Source organism: Primulina tabacum, chromosome 14 (assembly GCF_025594145.1).
Source record: "Primulina tabacum isolate GXHZ01 chromosome 14, ASM2559414v2, whole genome shotgun sequence".
NCBI classification, from domain to species: Eukaryota; Viridiplantae; Streptophyta; class Magnoliopsida; order Lamiales; family Gesneriaceae; genus Primulina; species Primulina tabacum.
The window spans coordinates 32,924,166-32,946,292 of NC_134563.1; the positions used below are offsets into that span (position 1 = coordinate 32,924,166).

General features: G+C 35.8%; 1 protein-coding gene across 5 annotated transcripts; it reads right to left on the reverse strand.

Moving 5' to 3' along the window:
• Positions 1 to 13,942: 13,942 nt before the first annotated feature.
• On the reverse strand, positions 13,943 to 16,599 carry LOC142525304 (growth-regulating factor 7-like). Of its 5 annotated transcripts, none has more exons than XM_075629556.1 (5): positions 16,478 to 16,599; positions 15,804 to 16,053; positions 15,543 to 15,719; positions 15,135 to 15,453; positions 13,943 to 14,859 (listed from the first exon to the last, which is right to left on the reverse strand). In XM_075629556.1, the coding sequence occupies exons 1-5, from the start codon at positions 16,532 to 16,534 to the stop codon at positions 14,229 to 14,231; spliced, it is 1,434 nt and encodes a 477-aa protein (XP_075485671.1). In that variant the 5' UTR covers positions 16,535 to 16,599; the 3' UTR covers positions 13,943 to 14,228. The 5 variants fall into 5 exon arrangements, with proteins under 5 accessions (XP_075485671.1, XP_075485672.1, XP_075485673.1 ...); XM_075629557.1 differs by having other exon boundaries at positions 16,505 to 16,525; XM_075629558.1 differs by having other exon boundaries at positions 16,358 to 16,484.
• Positions 16,600 to 22,127: the final 5,528 nt, after the last annotated feature.

The following is a 22,127-nucleotide window of genomic DNA, read 5'->3' on the forward strand; positions in this document are numbered from 1 at the left end:
TTCTCCCCAAATGTTTGCAAATTTAGTTAATGGTCCCTACTTTTTTATTTTTTTAAAAATATATTCACGTCCATTAACAAAACGGTTGTGCAAAAAATGGCGCATATACTGTATTAGGAAAATATATGATGTTGGATATATTTTAAAAATATCATAATTATATTTATATTTATTGAATGTATTTTAAATATATATATTTATATTTAACTCAAATTATGGATTTGAAATTCAATAAATATAATTTCATTCAAACAATCAAGAGATATTTTCCTATGAAAATGTCTCACGGATCTATATTTATTAGACATATTGACCTGATCTATAACTACAATGAAAACTAATTTTTTTTTTTTTATAAGTCGGGTCGGGTTAGAGAATTATATAACAAAATTGATCCGTAAAATTATCTCATACAAAATTTTCTAAACAATTAAATGGATATTAAACTCATGTTTTCATCACTTATATCAAAAAATGAATTGTCGTGGGATACAAATTATACTGTCGACAAAATATATGTAGCTTAATTTTAGGGGGAAAAGGCTATGCAATTATGAATCTAAATAGATCAGTTTAATTTATTATATTATTTCGTAGATTTGAAGGAAACTATTAATTGTCACAATTTTATTAATTTTATATTTCTTAAGAACTTTAAATTTATTCGTTTAATTTTAAATTTTTTGCAATTTGGTTATTGTTTGACTTAAAATAATTAAAATTATAGTACAAGTTGAAAATTTTTTATTACGCTTAAGCTCTTAATAATCTTTTAAACTTGAAACTTGACATTCATGTATCATATCAAATCATTAATTTTATCAACAATTCACTCAAACTAAATTAAGTAAGAGCAAGTAAGACAAATAAGTTAAACACAAAAGCAAAATTCATTTGTGCTTATTAATTGTAAACAAGACTAAATCGAGCATTCTCAGTTATGCATTGATATCACGTTATGTTACTCGATCAATCATATGTTACTATGACACAGATACATGTCGTATGTTACTCGATCACAACATACCTCAATTTTTTGTCATTAGTTTACTGTAGCTCTATTCAATATTAGGATTTCAATACAGAAAATCAATCTATATAATCAAAATATTCATTTCAGACAATGAATTTATTTAAATGCAACTCTAATAGCATATTTGAATGTATCAATTCGTTCTACACTATTCAGTTTAACCTTTACATTTTTAAGATAATTATATCGCATTATAAATCCTAATAACTCTTTGTTATACAATCGTTAATATACATATATTCATTTACAATAAAAATTTCAAGTTCCAAAATTGTTTTGAAACTTTAAAAATTCATATAAATTGAAATCATAATATAATTCAATTCCGACTTTAAAAATTAATTTATCTTCGATTATTCAATCACATATATTTATTTTGAATGCATATACATGTTATTCCAGCAATTCAATAAATAAAAATGCTGAACCCAAGAGAAAATTAACTCAAAAGAACGCTCTCAACACGAGAATTCAGAATATATAATTTTTAAAATTTTGACAATGTTTCGATGTAGATTCGAATTATAGAACTTGAATTCCTACTTTTCTTCGTAGATTGAGAAAAGAAGGAAGGAGATAAATGCCTCAAAAACGTTCTTATTAATCTTAAAACTCGTGCAGGAAAGGCGGTGGGCGTGAGTGCACGAGTTCTGACGCGGCCGCGCGCCTGTTGTTGTCCGGAAGAAGTTTTTCATAGTTTAGTGCGCGGGTGCGCGTTTTGTTCTATCCAAAACACTATTTTTCACTTCGACTTACCAAAAATTGTAGATCTATATCTTGACTTTCATTTTCAATTAGCCTCACTCAATTTGAACAGCGGACACGAAAGTTATACTCATTCTTCGAAAATGTGTCAGTGCATGAACTTCAATGCACACGACACATTTTGGGATGATTTTACTCCATAATTCAAAATATATTTGGACAAAACTCAAAACATAAAAAATTTAGTGCTACGTATTAAATTTATAATGAAATTGGTTTAATATAATTTGAAATAATACTTATATTATTCTGTCTGAAACTATAACATGTATATCTTCTCCATTGCGGTTTATCATATTTTCAAACATAAATCAATTACTAATACAATCATTCATTATCACAACATATTTTCTCACTTTCATTATCAATTATATTTTCATATACTCAATAATATGACTAATATCATGAATTATCGATAATCAAAATACGATTTAGATAATATGATGTGATATCCTTGCAAAACAAACATGCAAAAATATTGTCTGAATATTTTGAATAATCATTCAATCTCATTAGGTGTATCACCATGCTATTGTTACATCTGTAAATGGAAACAAGCTGTGAAGACCTTGAGATTTTAGCCAGTAGTTAAGAATTTAAATTCGGTAGCCTAGAAATTAAGCTGGGAATTGAATATACATTGGTTAAATAAGTTATATATAGAAATAGGTTAAAAACAGCATAGCAGAGCAAAGTTTTCCATTTAGAGAGGTCATACGTACTAGCCAATAATGTAACACATTTTCCATTGTTCTCCACGCAAAGATAATGGCAAGAGGAGGAGGGAGGAGGAGGGAGGAGCAGCAGCAGCAGGGAAAAAAAATGAGGTAGAAGAAGAAGATAAGGTAAATGTATTGCCTTCTAAACTCAAAATAACAGGTTAACGGCAACTTTGGCATGCAACCCATCTCAAAAAAATATGTAATAAATATTCGATAGTAAAAATTAATAATTATTTAGTTTACCCATCTAATGTGATAATATATGTTTTTTTATGGATTTACAGAGAAGAGGTGGATTTTTCTAAAATCAATTTGTCAAGAAACGACTATACAACATTGATGATGCCTGGATAGATTGGGTGAGCTTGGGTGAGCAATCTACCGAGCAGAGAAGAGTACTTTCCCTGTAAAGATTTTGACATGATGGAATGAGTATAACCTGGCCTGATGGGATGATCTCGGGTGCTCTGTTCTAGTCTCCCGGGTGCTCTGTCCTGGTCTGTCCGGGTGATCTGTCCTGATCGGCCCGAGTGCTCTGGTCTTGTATTCCCGCCTTGTGGGATGACCTTGGGTGGTATGACCTATCCTGGTGGAATGATCCCGGGTGGTCTGTACTGGTCTCCCGGGTGCTATGGCCTGGTATGTCCGTCTTGGTGGGATTACCTCGGGTGATATGACCTGTCCTGGTGGGATGATCCAGGGCCAGACAATCTGGACACACTCAACAAGATAATGTCAGTGGGGTGTCGGAAGGGTTTCCGGCGTAGCCACTCCGACGTTCAAATTAGTACAAGGTTCGCCAAGTAAAGAGAGAATTTATTGAATGCAGTAGATTGTCATGTCTCTCAAATGAGGAAACCTGGGTATTTGTAAGGGAGAAGATGTAACGCCCCAGATTCGACGACTGTCCTCACTGCCAAAATTTCTCCAAGTCAAGCACGCTTAATTTTGGAGTTCTTATGTGATGAGCTACCGAAAAGAATATGCACCTTCGTGATATGAGTAGTACTAATCAAATCTTTTAAGCCATCTTCAACTGTACAGTCCATTACACTGAACAGTCTCGGAATCCCTCTTATTCCGGTGTGAGATCGGTTCATTCATGTTCCCTCCACCTAGAAGCCTGCCAGGAGCCGCTTATTGTCCGTGCAATCTCATGGCACCGGCGATCACCCCCCACCCTTCTTCGGCCCCGGGCCTCACAGAAGATTACCTCGATTACAGTGCATGTACAACATTCTTGATTAGACATATGCTCATGCCGTGTCTTCTGACAACTGTCCATGCGCTGTCATCTGTCAGTAGACATGGCGACCCATACTCTTCGGGTCTTGTTATGACCACTAATTATCATGCTAATGATGTATGGTGACCCATACTGGTCGGGTGACCTAAACCCTGTCCGGGCGAGAGGACCCTGGTCGGCTGAGTTGACCCTTGTCGGCTGGAGGACCTTGGTCGGGCTAAAGTATCCTGGTCGGGTGAGAGTACCATAGTCTAAATTTTACCCAATCTTTAATCTTTGCAGGAAATTGGAATTTGACTCATTTAAGTTTTCTCTTTTCGTCCAAGTCCTAAGAATGACCGGAGCCCTTTCCAGGGTATCATCACTCCCTCCTTAAATAGTCGGGCTAGAGTCATACTCGTTGTCCCGATTAGTCATGCTTGGACTCCACCAAAAAGATAATTAATTCTTGCTCAGATAAAAGTGTCGGGGCATCATGTCTCTCGGGCTTACAAGAAAGTGTCGGGGCCTCATGTCTCCCAGACTTAATATAAGTTACCGGGGCCTCATATCTCCCGGACTTACAAGAAGATGTCGGGGCCTCATGTCTCTCAGGCTTAAGATAAGGTGTTGGGGCCTCATATCTCCCGGGCTTAAGATAAGGTGCCGGGGCCTCATGCCTCCCGGACTTAACATAAGTTGTCGAGGCCTCATGCCTCTCGGGCTTACAAGAAGGTGTCGGGACCTCATGCCTCTCGAACTTACAAGAAGGTGTCGGTGCCACATGTCTCCCGGGTTTAAGATAAATTGCTAGGGCCTCATGCCTCCCGAGCTTAAGATAAGGGGCCGAGGCCTAATGTCTCCCGGGCTTTAGATAAGGTGCCGGGGCCTCATGCCTCCCGGACTTAACATAAGTTGCCGAGACCTCATGTCTCCCGGGCTTACAAGAAGGTACCGGGGCCTCATGTCTCTCGAGCTTGAGATAAGGTACCGGGGCCTCATGCCTCCCGGACTTACAAGAAGGTGTCGAGGCCACATGTTTCCCGAGCTTTAGATAAGGTGTCTGGGCCTTATGCCTCCCCAACTTAACATAAAATATCGGGGCCTCATGCCTCCCGGACTTACGAGAAGGTGTCGGGGCCTCATATCTCCAGAACTTAACATAATTTGTCGGGGCCTCATGTCTCTCGGGCTTACAAGAAGGTATCGGAGCCTCATATCTCCCGGGCTTACAAGAAGGTGTCGGAGCCTCATGTCTCCTGGGCTTAAGATAAGATGTCGGTGCATCATGCTTCCCGGACTTACAAGAAGGTGTCGGGGCCTCATGCCTCTCGGGCTTTAGATAAGGTTCTGGGGCCTTATGCCTCCCGAATTTAATATAAGGTGTCGGGGTCTCATGCCTCCCAGACTTACAAGAAGGTGTCAGGGCCTCATGTCTCCCGGGCTTTAGATAAAGTGTCGAGGCCTCATGCCTCCCGGACTTAACATAATTTGTCAGGGCCTCATGCCTCCCGGACTTACAAGAAGGTGTCGGGGCCTCATGCCTCCCGGACTTACAAGAAGGTGCCGGGGCTTCATGCCTCCCGGACTTTTAACTTCTCTACTTCTCCTGCTATATTAGTTTTTACTAACCTGAAAATATTGAATCTGAATTCATTTACGTTAGAGTGAAACTTCTTAGTTGAGCCAAATTAAGTGACTAATATAGCTGTATGGTACTTAGTGCATAGCAAATGCTCTTCCACGCAAATCTGGAATAGCTGCCTAACTTCGAGCCCATATGAAATCCAAATAAAATCTTAGTGCCGAGCTGGTCGGGCTTATTTTTGAATGAAAATCATATCTACGTCTATAGATCTGATTTCCCACAGACGGCGCTAATGATGATGCCATGGTAGATTGGTTGATCTTGGGTGGGCAATCTACAGAGCAGATAAGAGTATTTTCACTCTAAAGATTTTGACATGATGGGATAAGTATGACGACATCATGGGATGATCCCGGGCGGTCTGTCCTGGTCTCCAGGGTGCTCTGTCCTGGTCTGGGTGATCTGTCTTTATCTGCCCAGGTGCTCTGGCATGGTCTTCCTGTCTTAGTAGGATGATCTCGGGTGGTATGACCTGTACTGGTGGGATGATCTCGGGTGATCTGTCTTGGTCTCCAGAGTGCTCTGTCATGGTCTGCCCGGGTACTCTGGTCTGGTCTGCCCGCCTTGGTGGGATGACCTCGGGTGGTATGACATGTCCTGGTGGGATGATCCCGGGTCAGACAATCTGCACACACTCAAAAAGATAATGTCAGTGGGGCGTCGGAAAGGTTTCCGACGTAATCACTCTGACGCTCAAGTGAATACAAGGTTTACCAAGTAGAGAGAGAATTTATTAAATGCAATAGATTGTCATGTTTCTCAAATGAGCAAACCTGAGTATTTATAAGGGCAGAAGATGACATCGATTACAATGCATGTACAAAGTTCTTGATTAGACATATGCACATGCCATGTCATCTGACAACTGCCCATGCCCTGTCATCTATCAGTAGGCATGGCGACTCATACTGTTCGGGTCTTGTCATGGGCACTGATTATCATGCTAATGATGCATGGTGACCCATACTGATCGGGTGACCTGAACCCTGTCCGTGCGAGAGGAACCTGGTCTAGTAGGAGGACCCTGGCCGGGCTGGAGAACCCTGGTCGGGCTAAAGTACCCTGGTCGGACGAAAGTACCCACGAGAGTACCCTGTCTAAATTTTACTCATGCTCTAATCTTTGCAGCAAATTGGAATTTGACTCGTTTAAGTTTTCTCTTTCCACCCGAGTTCAAGAATGCTCGAACCCTTTCCAGGGTATCAAACATAAAGTTTAGAATTTACAATATCTCCGATTCAAAATGTCGAAAATTCCGCCAAAAAACAAGCATTTGAGAGCCGAGTACACGATCAAAGGCATGCAATTGCTGTGGCCATGGCGACTACTGCTGCTGAGGCAATAGTGGCAACATGACAAGCCATTGTAGAGATTATTAGGCCCACAAAACCGGCATTTCTCTTGGCTTATACTAGAGAACAATGTGCTGCTGCTCTTATTATTCAAACAACCTTCAGAGGTTATCTGGTAATTTTTTGTTTTCATATTCAGGCCAGCTTCTTTGATTCTCTTCAAGTTCTTGGACATCTATCGGTTGTATGAGTGAGACCCATTTGAATTTTACAAAGGAACCGGTTTCTTGGTCTTTTGAGTCGGTAATTCCAAATGATGGTTAATTAATATTGAGAACATTGGCTAGTTAGTTTCGATTTCGATCACTTTTTGTCAGGAAACGGATTGAGCTAAATTGTTTTATATGCATATTTCGATTCAGCCACCGATTTCGTCGATTTGGTTAGTTTGATCTTGATAGAAAAATATATTTAATAGGTCATTTTGTCAAATTTTCTGTTGATTAAAAAAAATAGTTCAATTACTTTGATTGAATGCCACATGTACTTACTATCGGCAGAACAAGTTGGCAAACACAATTAATGAAAGTTGAAACACAATCAATGAAAGTTGATGATTGGTTGTGAGAAACTGTTGGAAACGCGTATAATTAATGCAAAACCCATGAAAGAATTATATAAATAGAGCTCTCTCTCCTCATTATGAAATCATCCATTTTTCGAGTTTTTTCACATCTTATAGCATTTGAATGCTTAGTCTATAATATTTGTGAGGTTTTTTGTTCTCATGTATAAAGAGTGTGTTCTATTTGTAAACATAGTGAGTAGGTTGTACACCATAAAATATTATAGTGGAAATCTTTTCATCTTGCCCGTAGCTTTTACCATAATAATTTTTAGGGATTTTTCACGTAAATTGCAGGTGTCCAATTTATTCTTTATTTTCATATTTATTATCTAAAATTACTGCGCGTGGGACCAAAAAATGGTATTAGAGCCTTGGTTTGAAATTTCTTAAAATTCTGAGTATGCTATTTGATTGCAGCTTAGACTGATCGTCCACATCAGAAAAGTTTTTTTGAGATTTTTTTATTAAGATGTGATTATTTTGTCCAATCTACTAAATTGTTGTAGACATAATGACGGGCAGGTACGAGATAACAAAGTTCAATTGAAGCAATTTTATGTTGTGAAAAATAAAGATACAAGAAATTTTAAGAAAGGAGAATTGTTTGGCTGCTATTGGAGATAGAGCAGTGGAAATTACGGACAGTGAAAAGTAGAATGAAATGAATAATAATGTTGTTGGCAATTTACACTTGGCTATATCAGATGAAGTATTGTCAATTATCTCTGAGATAAAAACATCAAAATTTATCTGGGATACTCTGACAAAGATGTACGAGATCAAGTCGCTACACAACATGATTTTCCTAAAGAGAAGGCTTTATACTCTTCGGATGTTGAAATACTCATCGATGACCGATCATATCAATATACTTAATACTCTATTTGCCCAACTCACTTCCATGGGGCATAAAATATGAGAAAATGAACGTGCAGAACTTCTACTTCAAAGTCTACCAGATTCATATGATCAACTTATCATCAACATAACTAACAATATTCTTATGAGCTTTCTAAAATTTGACGATGTCTTAACTGCGGTTCTCGATGAAGAAAGACGACGCAAAAATAAGGAAGATAGGATGGTAAAAAGAGTGGGAATTTATATTTATAGGAACTTCTTAGAAAAGCAGCAAAGACGGGACCTCTTTTTGCCAGGCTCGGCCAGTTGCCTTTAACTATTTCTTCGGCAATGGCTCCCAATCGAGGGTACACCGCCAAGCTGCTTAGAAGCAGACAGAGGTTTTACCGATGCTAAGAGGAAGATTTATGGACCGTGACTCCAGTGGGAGCCAAAGGATAGATAGATCAAAGTCGAGAAGTAATAAGAAAAATATTTACTGCTTTAAATATAGTGGTAAATGGCACTTCAAGAAAAGATTGTACGAGTATCGAGAAAAATTCTCAAGGAAATGTGGCAGTACTTCAGGCGGTGATGAAATATTACTCAGTGAAGCAATAACAGTTGCAGAAATCAGACACAAATTTGTGATATATTGATTATGGATTCAGGAGCGATGTGGCACATGACGTCTCGGAGAACATGGTTTGATCATTATGAACCAATCTCAGGAGGATCGGTATTCATGGGAAATGATTATTCCTTGGAAATAGCAGGGGTCGGTACTATCAAAATTAAAATGTTTGATGACATCATTCGCACTATACATGAGGTACGACATGTGAAAGGACCGACGAAGAATCTTTTGTCATTGAGGCAATTGGATGACATTGGATGCAAAACCCATATCGACAATGGGATAATGAAAATTGTGAAGGATGCGCTTGTGGTTATGAAGGCGGAAAAAATTGTTGCAAATCTATATGTACTTTTGGGAGAAACACACAAAGAAGCGGAACTAGTTGTTGCATCAGTTGGTTTAGGAGAAGAATTAACAGTGTTATGACATAGAAAACTCGCACATATGTCAGAACGTGGGTTGAAAATTCTCTCATAATAGAAGCTGCTACCGGGACTTACAAAAGTGTCACTACCCTTTTGTGAGCATTGTGTTATCAGTAAACAACACAAATTAAAGTTTGGCACTTCTACTGCCAAAAGCAAAAGCATATTGGAGCTTATTCATTCATATATTTGTCAAGCACCGGTTGTATCCCTAGGAGGAGCGAGATACTTTGTCTCGTTCATTGATGATTTTTCTAGGAGATGTAGGGTGTATCCAATCAAGAAGAAATCTGACGCTTTCTAGATCTTCAAAGATTTCAAAGCGCGGGTTGAACTTGATTTTGAAAATAAAATCAAGTGTCCGAGGACTGACAATAGAGGAGAATATACTAGTGACGAATTTGATGCATATTTTCAACATGAGGGCATCAAAAGATAGTTTACGACGGCTTACACACCTCAACAGAATGGAGTGGCAGAGCGGATGAACAGAACCTTGTTGGATAGAACAAGAGTTATGTTGAGGACTGCGGGTCTAGACAAGTCATTTTGGGCAGAAGCAGTCAAAACCGCTTGTTATATTATCAATCGTTCTCCTTCAGTGGCGATTGATCTGAACACTCCGATGGAGATGTGGACCGAAAAGTCGGCAGATTATTCTCATTTGCATACATTTGGAAGTCCTGCGTACGTTCTGTACAATGAGCAAAAAAGATCGAAGTTGGATTCGAAATCTAGAAAATATATCTTCTTGGGTTATGCTGATGGAGTTAAGGGGTTCCGCTTATGGGATCCTACTGTCCACAAGCTTGTTATAAGTAGATATGTTACCTTCGAGGAAGATAAAGTAAAGGGAGACAAAGACACACTGAATTCAGAAACTATTATATTTCAGGTGGAAAATTGGACGGACGAAAGTCAATTTCTTATGAAGCAGTACCGGAGCACGAAGAACAAAAATAAGTTGAGTCTGAGGTTTCCAATGTGAGGCAGTCAACTCGAGGCAGAAGACCACCAGGCTGGCTTTCAGATTATGTCACTGAAAGCAATACGCATATTGTCTATTATCAGAAGATGGTGAGCTATCGAGTTTCCACGAGGCTACTCAAAGCGCCGATGTATCCTTGTGGATGATAGCAATGCAAGAAAAGTTGGAGACATTAGACAGAAATAAAACTTGGGATCTTGTTACATTACCACGAGGGAGGAAAGTCATTGGAAACAGATGGGTCTATATGATCAAGTGTGATAGCAATAACCAAGTGGAACAGTATCGTGCTAGATTGGTGGTAAAAGGATATCCTCAGAATGAAGGCATTGACTTCAATAAGTTATTTTCTCATGTAGTTCGGCTTACAACAATCAGAGTAGTGTTGAAATCGTGTTCAGTATTTGACCTACATCTAGAACAGTTAGATGTGAAAACAACATTTCTTCATGAAGATCTTGAAAAACGAATCTATAGTCTCCAGCCAGAAGGTTTAGTAGAAAAAGGCCAAGAGAATTGGTTTGCAGGTTGAACAAATATCTGTACGGTCTCAAACATGCGCCAAGGTGTTGGTACAAGAGATTTGATTTCTATATCATGAGTCTTGGATACAACAGATTGAGTATAGACCCGTGTACGTATTTCAAGAAGTCTGATGATGATTATATCATTTTGTTGTTGCATGTGTACGACATGTTGGTAGCAGGCCCTAACAAAGATCATGTATAAGGATTGAAGGCATAGTTGGCTAGGGAATTTGATATGAATGACTTGGGACCAGCAAACAATATTCTGTGCAAGTTCACCGAGATAGAAGTAACAGAAAGATTTGGCTTTCCTAGAAAAATTATTTGAAGAAAGTCTTGCAACGCTTCAACATACAAAATAGCAAGCCAATATCGACCCCTCTTCCTGTTAACTTCAAGTTATCCTCTGAGATGTGTCCTAGCAGTGAAGCAGAGAGAATGGAGATGTCCCAAGTACCATATGCATCAGCAGTTGGAAGTTTGATGTTCGCTATGATCTGTACAATAGCAGACATTGCTTAAGCAGTGAGAGCAGTTAGTCGGTATATGGCGAATCTTGGATGAGAGCATTGGAACACTGTCAAGAGGATCCTTAGTTACATTAAGGGTACCTCAAATGTTGCATTATGTTATGGAGGATCGGATTTTACACTCAGGGGCTATGTCGATTCAGATTATGCAGGTGATCTTGATAAGAGAAAATTTACTACTGGTTATGTGTTTACACTTGCATGGAGAGCACTAACCTGAGTTTCAAAACTGCAAACAGTTGTGACATTATCTACAACGGAGACATAATACGTGGCAGCTACTCAAGCTTGCAAGAAGGCAATATGAATTAAAATGTTATTGGAAGAGATCGGAACATAAACTATTTTGTGATAGAAGAAACACATTGGAGTCCAATTTCACTTTGTACGGGTAGTAATAGAAGAAGGAAGTGTGGATATGCAGAAGATCCATACTAAAGATAACATATCTGATTTTTTGACCAAGCCAATGAACATTGAAAAATTTGAGTGGTGTAAATCCTCAAATGGCCTAGCGAAAACGTAAACAGCGGATAATGGCGAGATTGAAAAGATGTGTGGAAATGTGTTTGATTCTCAATCAAATATCCAAGTTGGAGAAATGTCGGCAGAACAAGTTGGCAAACACAATTAATGAAAGTTGATGATTGGTTGGGGAAAACCGTTGGAAACACATTTAATTAATGCAAAACGCGTGAAAGAACTCTATAAATAGAGCTCCCTCCCCTCATTCCGAAATCATCTCTTCTTCGAATTTTCTCACATCCTATAACATTTGAGTGTTTATTTCTATAATATTTGTGAGGTGTTTTGTTCTCATATATTAAACGAGAGTTTTATTTTTGGAAACACATTGAGTGAGTCGTACACCATAAAATATTCTAACGAAAATCTTTTCATATTGCTCATGGTTTTACCTTAATAATTTTTAGAAGTTTTTCCACATAAATCTCGGGTGTCCAATTTATTCTTTATTTTCATATTTATTATTTCAAATTACCGTACGTGGGACCAACACTAACTGATGTACGTAGATCTAGCGTGGACTCAGAGAGGTAAGATACATAGAAAAAGGGTTTATCTCATGTTGAATGTCGCCACCGTGTACTCAGGCAAGGAGAGCATTCTTTGCATTGAAGGGGGACACAACATACGGAAACGAGCAAAGATGACTCTATGGTGCATCGAATCTATAGTACGAGTACAAGCTGTAGTATGCGAAGAACGCAGGAGGTTATCATTTGAAGGAACAAGTCCAGGATCCATGTTCTACCTGGCCAAGAGTATCCACGCATTTGTAAGTACTAAAACCGTAGCCGCAAAAGCGAATATGAATCGAACTTACATATGATGGCGAAACGATCATTCCCATGAACGTGCTTTCCTATTTTAGTTCTCTTACCGGGCTTTGGAAATCTTGAATGTCTACAAGTGATTCGCATAGTCATCCATGGACACAGGAGGAAATCCAGGCTCTGATTCGGCGAGGTAAAATGTGTCAACTCAAACAGGTAAACAACCTTTCTTTGCTTGCTCATGCATTTCTTTTGTTCATCCAAATATTCTTCCACATCCTTCTTTGTTGGCTCTAATCTCAGCATCTGCACTGCTTCACAGATACTACAGTTGGATGATGAACAATTCTCCGAAGGAGAATCTGCATCTTCAAGCAAGAAAATAGTCTATCAAAGAGATTAAACCAAGATTACAGTTGAAATCGACACTTCTTACAACTCCTCACCACATCAACATAAGAAACAAAGTCTCGGATCATCTCATATCCCACAAGCCCGACACCGAGCACACCCAACTTTCTTACCTCATAGTCCATCCTCGTCAAAATTCTTATAACTTCAGCTACCCAGCCCTCGTTGTCAAAGAGAGGATGAGAGCTATCGATCTTATGAGAAGCCCGCTTTGAGTTCAAATCACGTCCACGGAATGTTAGCGCAAGTACCGAAAACTCGGTCCTTGTTCCTCGGACCAAACTTCATGGCTGCCAATGCGTCTGCCATGGGACGCATTGGTTTGAGTGAGATCACATAGCGTGCCAAAGCTGAGGTCCTTGAGGAGCGAAATTATTCGGTAAAGAAACGACTGCCTTTTTTAGGAGGAGACAAAGTAGATCATCTTGAACGGCACCAACAACGACAACGTTCCATCATTGGTACCCAATTATCGTTAGATCAAGTTAAAGCTGTGCATGGTTTTATGTTACTACCTCCAATTCCTCTTCCACTCTCAATCTTATAGGTTTCCTTTCTTTGGATCGGTAAGTTTTTATTTCACACATGGTCGTCGAATTTGCATCATTTAGAAAACATGCACCGACTAAAAAAAGAAAAAACCAAAGTATCTCTTGTACACGAGTTTTAATCAATATTCCAATCACAAGCACGCCAAGCATTTCTATTCTTGATTGAGAAAACTTGAGCAAAATGAATATGTTGAGGACCTCAATATCATCAGGAGCTGCTTAGCAACTATCATCTTACGGGACGAATCAAGGGACTGAGCTGCGATGCTCTTACACGAGGCGAGCTAATGAGCTCTCATGCATAAGCTAGGGCCAAGCTGAGCAAAGCTGAGAAGGTGCAGTCGTAAGTTGCTAGCTGAAGAGCTCAACATCACTCACAGCTCTCTAAATGAATTTGTGAATAAATTCTTTGAAAATACAAGTGTTGTTTGAATGTCATGTTATATAATACTAGGTCACCAGTAGATTAAAAATATTGTGTCCGCCCACTCGTCAATTACAAAAAACTTCGCCATTAGAGGTAATACGAAGTTTCACGAAGCACATCAAGCAAGTGGATCAAACCCTTCATCAATGCAATGAACAACAAAGAAAAGAATCCCAAAATAACACCAATTAATGAGTAAATAACTTCAAAAAGAACCACAAAAATATAGAAACCGATTTCAAGAACTGGGAGAAACGGTATTTTCTTAGCTTCTCACGACTCTAACTGAACCATTGGAATGCATATTCCAAGGAAGGCGCATTACCTGCTGGGCTATTGCAAACACTATTCTCCGATTGTGAGAACAATGTCCGATGAAGAACCCCCGATGGGGATGAAACTGTAGTAGCTGTGGTGTGAACAGAATCATAGGGAGAAGCTGGATTCGAGCCCTCGACCCCAGTCACTACTGGCTGCAAAGCTTCTCCAAGTGGCCCTCCACGAGAAAATGGTAACCACCGTGTGTCGGCGACATAACAATCATCAGAATATTTAAGACCATGTTCGATTTCAAACTTGCTAGTTTCTCCATCCAACAGATTTCCAGAAGCCACGGCCATGGATAAATTAAGTGAAGGGGACAAATTCCCCTGATGGAGGGGCACAGGGCAGGATGTGGCATTGCAATTTTTACTGGTTTCGTAATCCATTGACCAAGCATTAACGACTCCAGTCCGTGCCTGGAAATTTGAGTAAGAGAATGGATTTGAAGTCTCGACACAATCTTGATGAAAAATGGGACTGGGGCTGCAAGTGGAGAACTCATTTGTCAATAAATCCAGATTTGCTTTCGTCATCAAGTGTCGCCAATTATTCTCAGTCGATTTGTATTCCATCATCGAGCCAGCATCCCTTTAATGCACAAGTGAAATCAATGAGTACACAGACAAACACACATGCAAACACGGGCGAGCCTCAATTTCCCGTGTGATCTGAATAATCATTTGATAAAATGCAAGTTCTGTCATCTCATACGAACGAATATTCAAACAAGGCAGGCAAGGGGGTTCAACTAGGTTAATAATTAGTTTTAAAATGTAAGTTTCGTGATTCAAAAATATTAACGTCATCCATTGACTTCAAGATTCTCCAAAAGCTATGTACCAATTTTCAAATACTAAACAAACCTGTCAGATTCTAAAGGATTGAACAACTGATTGGGTTCATTTTTAGTCGAAATCTGGTGGGTTGCAGCGCTATAGGCTTGAAGTGTGCGAAGAGGGCCTTGTTCAAGCCGCGATTTCTCGCGAATTTCGCCATTGTTTCGAACTTCCACAGGCTTTCTTGAACGCAAACGACCCTTGTGCAGGTGACGCTCACAGTACTTCTGCAGCGGCGCCACGTCTTTTGAACACCTCCATTTCTTGCCATCTGTTCGCTTACACCTCCCTGGCTCCGGATCTCTATTCTTTAAACATCTGGCATTATATAGTTCTCCGCCACTCACTGCCGTCAAAAATCACGAAAAGATTTAAATTGAAGAAAACCCACATCAAATCAGACATACAAACAGGAGAAACACACAAAAAAAATACAGTTAATGGTAGGGTCTGAAGCTGGAGCAGGAAAATTTAGTGAAAGCGGATACAGAAGATCACGAGGCAGAGGCAGAGGCAGAGAGGCCGTCAAGTATTTAAATATCATAGCTTGTCTTTCAAGCTCTTTCCGTTGAGCAGATGTAAAAGCTAGTCCCATACTCGAAGCCATTACTCCTGCATCAAAAGTTCGTTCATAATTTTATAAAGATTCGATTAAAAAATTTCCAGGACAAAATAAGATAAATAAAGTTATTTTACCCGAAGAACCGGATGCTGCTGTGGAATTCAAAGAAGGAAAAAGGTCAAATATCTGCAAATTAGTCAATTTATAACCTGCTGCAGAGCTACCAACACATGAAGCTGAGGCACCATTACTGTATATATTGTCCAACACCTCTTTCGAACCGTCGCCGCCATCGTCATTACCCCCACCAACTGGGCGGCGGTTCAGATTTTCCAGATTACGACGAACCATCATGCAAATCTTGGAAGGGAACGATTCTATATTCTGCAAATTCTTCAAACAAAAAGCATCACTATCGGGTGATGATCTCTTGTGCGTTTTGTACGAACACCACATTCTCCAAACAAGAAAGAACATTATTTTTCTAATATATCATTAAAAAAACCCGTATTAATTAAAAAACAAACACAAAATCAATCAAACAACGAAGAACAACAAATAAGCCTTACTCACCTTCTGAATTTTACCCACAAGCGCAGGAAAAAACAGATTATTCACATATCACAGAATCACTAACCCGATTCAAACAAATAAACAACACACCAACAAGAAGAAATAAAGAATCCACCTTGAATGATAAAGTCGTCAATATTCTACTGGGATTTCAAGGTACAAATGCAAACCACTGAAATCTAATGTGCGTGTGTCAAAAAGCACTAGAAAATAGGTTTAATTTGTGGGGTTTGACCTTGGAATTTAATAGTAATTGTTTTACCGCCATTCTCGCCCTTCGGTGTACCTCCATGCTTCCAACATTCGCACCGCATCGGGACAAGACAAGACAAGACACGACACCACATGCAATGCACAATATATAATAAATATAAATTTTTATATATTATTATTATTATTATTAATAAATAAAAAACCATTATCTTTCTCTTGTAATTGCCTTATCCATAGTTTTTATGGGCAGATAGAGGCAGGAGACCATAATATATTCGGGAAATAATTTTTTACAAGTTTCGGAATAAATTTGGCTTGTTCATTTTATTTTATTTTTCCGAAAAATTTTCCGCAGACAAAAAATAAAAAAAAGGTATATTTGATTATTTGCAAAAACTTGTACTGAGACTGTCTCACAGATAGTATTTAGTGAGACGGATCTCTTATTTGAGTCATCTATGAAAATTTATTACTTTTTATGCTAAGAGTGTTACTTTTTATTGTGAATATCGGTATGGTTGACTCAGTCTCACAAATAAAGATTCATGAGATCGTCTCACAAGAGAGAGACTTACTCTTGATTAATTTTTTTTAGTACTTTGAAATTTTACTTTTCTAATTACTTATGTGCTTATGTTTTATAACAAGACAACTTTTATTGTGATATCATACCATTTTAATATTTTGTTTGATTGTTTAAAATTTTCAGTAAATATTTTAAATTTTGATAATAGAATTAATTTTAAATATACATCTTAAAAAAATTTATAAGATGAATTTCAAAATTAAAACTTCATACATATTCATAAAATCATATTCACCAAAACAAGTGTATGTATGTATATTATATATATATAAAAGTATATAATTTTTTTTTACTAAAACTATTTTATTAAATAATGCGGTTGCTTTCAACTTGAGAATAAATAGTTTGGCCCTTCCAACACTGTTTTCAGTGCTGTCTTTTCAATCTCGATATGCATTATTGGTTTCTTCCATTTTTCTTTATATTATCATATTCTACAATTCTACGAAATTAATCAAATTAATTTATTGCCAACCAATAGAATTCAAATGCACTTCCCAAATATATATAAAAATTATATTTAAGAAAAAACTCTAGCACGTCTCGTTCACATGGTGCAAATATTTAATGAAATTTTAATCATTCAATCATTAATATATAATATCAACTTTCGTTAACATTTATTGGGATAAGAATTTAATTACTCTAGATTTTGAGAACACTGACTCGTCCGGGAATACGATGAGATATCAAGGACATCTCTGACTCCAACATCTTCACGCTATTTTGATGTTGGGATTTCCTCCAACGGAGCTGCCTATTTTGCAAAATAGCACAGTCTCATTTTTCTCTGCGCCAAATTTGGTGTAGAAGAGTTTTCTTTTTTTTTTGGAAAAAAATAAAAAAAATTGAAAAAAAAAGTGGGTCGAGCTCTTCACTCTTCTTAGAATAAAAAATGAGTGGGTCGAGCTCTTGTGAAGAGATGACCCACTCACTTTAAAATTTAAAAATAAAATAAAATAAAGACAATAGCTGGACATTCATCCCGACCCACATTAGTCGTAATTATTAATAAAATATAATATTAATTATATCAAATATAAAATAATAATTATAATTATATCACTAAGTTTATAAAATATACATTTGAAACTAATCCGAAAAAAAATTAAATAAATCAAATAAAAAAATACTTCGAGAATATTTTTTTAGAGTAAGATTTGAAGTAGATAGATTGGAGATGAATATTGTATTTGAGACATAAATTACACTATTTTAAAATAGAGTTTTGATTTGATTTGAGGATGACTTAAATAATTTAGGTATACTTTATTTATTATGATATGATTAATAAAGACATTGAATGTGATGTTGACAAGTCATGGATCGAAATTCGACACATAATACGTATGTTGAGTGAATAAATCGTAATAAGCCATTCAATTATTATACATTGAATTGATAAAAATATTATTTATATAGATAACATGAATAAAATCGGGAAAGAATAATAAAAAAAACATTTCCTAATACTCAGCATTTTTTTAGGTCAAACTCACACCCTACACTCTACCGCAGATTATAGATACGCAAAATGCTGATGTGATGGATCAGGCGAGGAATTTTCTTCTCGTGTCCTCCTTTCCTTGAAATATAATAAATAAATTGATCATGTTATAAATGAATATTAATTATATTATAAATTAATATTCATAAATATAAAAAAATACTAATAAGTATAATAAATAATTACCAAAAATTATTATGTCAAATAAGAATAATTGTCAAATAAGTCATTCAATAAATATTAAAAATATTGTCAATTAATATTGATGAATATTTTATAAATCATTAATCCAAAAATCGATACATATACTTAAAATGCAAACTTCAAGCTCATTTACGAACTATGTTCATAATGCATATCTCAATTAGTCCATGATGAATAATGAACCATGTTTATTTATTTAAATGACATGAATAATATCCTAATGAATTTTTCATGGAAATATTGCATATTCGAATATCCAGTATTTTAATGCATATTGTGAGTATCTCATTTACGAAATCAAGTATTTGCAAACTCAAATTAGATATTTCTCAAGCAAAACTAAGTACTTTAAAATTTTCATGCTTATTTGAGAATTTATTTTTTACCAAAAAATATTAAATAAGATGAATATGTAATCCAAATGCATCTTTCATGGAAAGACCAATATTTGATGAACTTACGTTGCATATTCGAATATGAAGTAGTCTATTTACATATTATAAGTTTCTCGTGTACCAAATCAAGTATTTGCAATATGAAATTAAGGTATTTCTCAAGTAAAATTAAGTACTTTTAAATATCCATGCTTATTTGAGAATTTATTTTTTTTACAAAAAAATATTAAATGAGATGAATATGTCATCCAAATGCATATTCCATAGAAAGACCAACACTTTGTGAACTTACGTTTCTTATTCGAATATCCAGTATTCTATTACATATTATGAGTATCTCATGTACCAAATCAAGTATTTGCAATATGAAATTATGTACTTCTCAAGTAAAACTAAGTACTTTAAAATTTTCATGCTTATTTGAGAATATTTTTTTTTTACAAAAAAATATTAAATGAGATAAATATGTCATCCTAACGAATCTTCCGTGGAAAGCAAACACTTGGTGAATTTTTAGTTGGATATTCGAATATCCAGTATCTATTACATATTATGAGTATCTTATGTACCAAATCGAGTATTTACAAACTCAAATTAGGTACTTTTCATCCAAATGCATATTCCATGAAAATACCAACACTTGGAAAATTTACACTGCCTATTCGAATATCCAGTATTTTATTACATATTGTGAATATCTCATTTACGAAATCAAGTATTTGCCAACTCAAATTAGGTATTTCTCAAGTAAAACTAAGTACTTTAAAATGTTCATGCTTATTTTAGAATTTTTTTATTACAAAAAATATATTAAATGAGATGAATATGTCATCCAAATCTTCCATGAAAAGTTAACACTTGGTGAACTTACATTGCATATTTGAATATCCAGTATTCTATGACATATTATGAGTATCTCCTATATCAAATCAAGTATTTACAAACTCAAATTAGGTACTTCTCATCCAAATATATATTCCATGGAAATACCAACATTTGAAGAACTTACGTTGTCTATTCAAATATATAATATTTTAATACATATTTTGAGTATCTTATTTACGAAATCAAGTATTTGTCAACTCAAATTAGGTACTTCTCAAGTAAAACTAAGTACTTTAAAATTTTCATGCTTATTTGAGACTTTGTTTTTTTTACAAAAAAATTATATTAAATGACATGAATATGTTATCCAAATGCATTTTCTATTGAAATACCAATACTTGGTGAATTTACGTTGTCTATTCGAATATCCAGTATTTTAGTACATATTGTGAGTATCTCATTTACGAAATCAAGTATTTGCAAACTCAAAATAGGTATTTCTCAAGTAAAACTAAGTATTTTAAAATTAAATGCTTAGTTGTGAATTTAATTTTTTTTACAAAAAAATATTAAATGAGATGAATATATCATCCAAATACATCTTTCATGAAAAGACAAACAATGACTGAATTTATGGTGATCTTCGTATTTTCTTACACATTCGGAATATTTAAAGAGTCAAATCAAGTATCTGGAACTTCAAAATAGATACTTTATATGTCAAAATAAGTACTTAATCTTATTTCATGATGAGTGAACAACTATATTTTTAAAAAAATAAAATGACATGAATAAGTTATCATAATGCATTTTTAATGAAAAACCAACAATGACTGAATTTATTGTTATTGTTCGAAAATATAGTATTTTTTTTACACATTTGGAGTATTCAAATATCAAAATCAAATATCTGAAACCCCATAATAGGTACTAATATTTTGGTATATGGAAAACACACAATTAATTTGGTGGATAAAATTATATATTTATATAAATAATAAAAAGACAAAAATGTAAATTTATCTTTGTATGGAGCTAAATCTAAGTTTGTAGAGTTGTCAGGTATTGATTTGTAAACAAAAACATCTAGGTGCTGAATTTTAAACCAAAGATGTACATTGGTATTTTTTTGAAATTTGCCCTTAATATAATTCCCCAAGTTTTACTTGGCATCGATCGTTATTTGCTAAACATGTTCAGGTTAATAAGTTCATCATCCATTGCCGACCACTCCAATATTAACAATACTATCACATGCTACATGTCTGAAAATCTTTAGAGCTAGCGCACGAGTTTTTTGAAGAATTTAATCACCAATCCAAGAGTTCATATGTTATCCAAGGCGATACCGATCTCGACTAAAAAAAATGTTTATGTAAAGCTAGAACAAGTATGTCTCACACACCAACGATAGTCGAACTTGGTGAAAAGAGAAAATAATCGTGCATTTTCTGTACAATGGCCATATTCGATCAGCAGCTTGTTCTAGCAATGTACGTCGGAGTAATTGTGGACTACTTATGGTTTGTTTGTCTGGTCCATAAACGAAGAAGCAAACAGCACTCACCGCTCTTCATTGCGAAAACATTTCGAAAGTCCAGGTGTGACTGATGAGGAAAATATAGATACTGGACTATATATTTTTGGTTTTTTGCCGGGACTGGATTTTAAACAAATAGGGTTGAATTCGTATCTTAATGAAACATGACTTTATTACTCATGAAATCAGAAATTTGCACATATTTTGTAGCCTTAGCATGTGGCCTGGGCTAGTCTTATTATCATTTCTACGAAATTTTAGCTGTGTATGCACATAATATTTTTGGACGAGTTTGGAATAAATCTCCGTTGAGCGATTATATGTTATGACATATCTCGTTTGAATACAACGATTCATTGTAATTTTTTAAATAAAAAAACATCTTTATTTTAAAAAAATGTATTATAGAAAACTTGTTTTTAGTAAATATATATTTTATATAATCATTTTATCAAAAATTCTAAAACTAATTTTAAATGATTATATCACTCATAATATTATAAATTTAAAACTATTATAATTAATTAATCATTTCAAAAAAAGTTTTAGATCTTATTATTATAATATCTAGATCTTTTACGTAAAAATGATTTATACCCAAAAACTTCAGTATAT

What these genes read in the sequence shown, in the direction of transcription:
- LOC142525304 (XM_075629554.1), bottom strand. Translation starts at nt 16,146, where the DNA reads ATGTTCTTTCTTGTTTGGAGAATGTGGTGTTCGTACAAAACGCACAAG. An exon ending in AGCAGCATCCGGTTCTTCGG is followed by an intron (nt 15,720 to 15,803) that starts GTAAAATAACTT and finishes CTTTTGATGCAG; the next exon opens with GAGTAATGGCTTCGAGTATG. An exon ending in TTCAGACCCTACCATTAACT is followed by an intron (nt 15,454 to 15,542) that starts GTATTTTTTTTG and finishes TTTTGACGGCAG; the next exon opens with TGAGTGGCGGAGAACTATAT.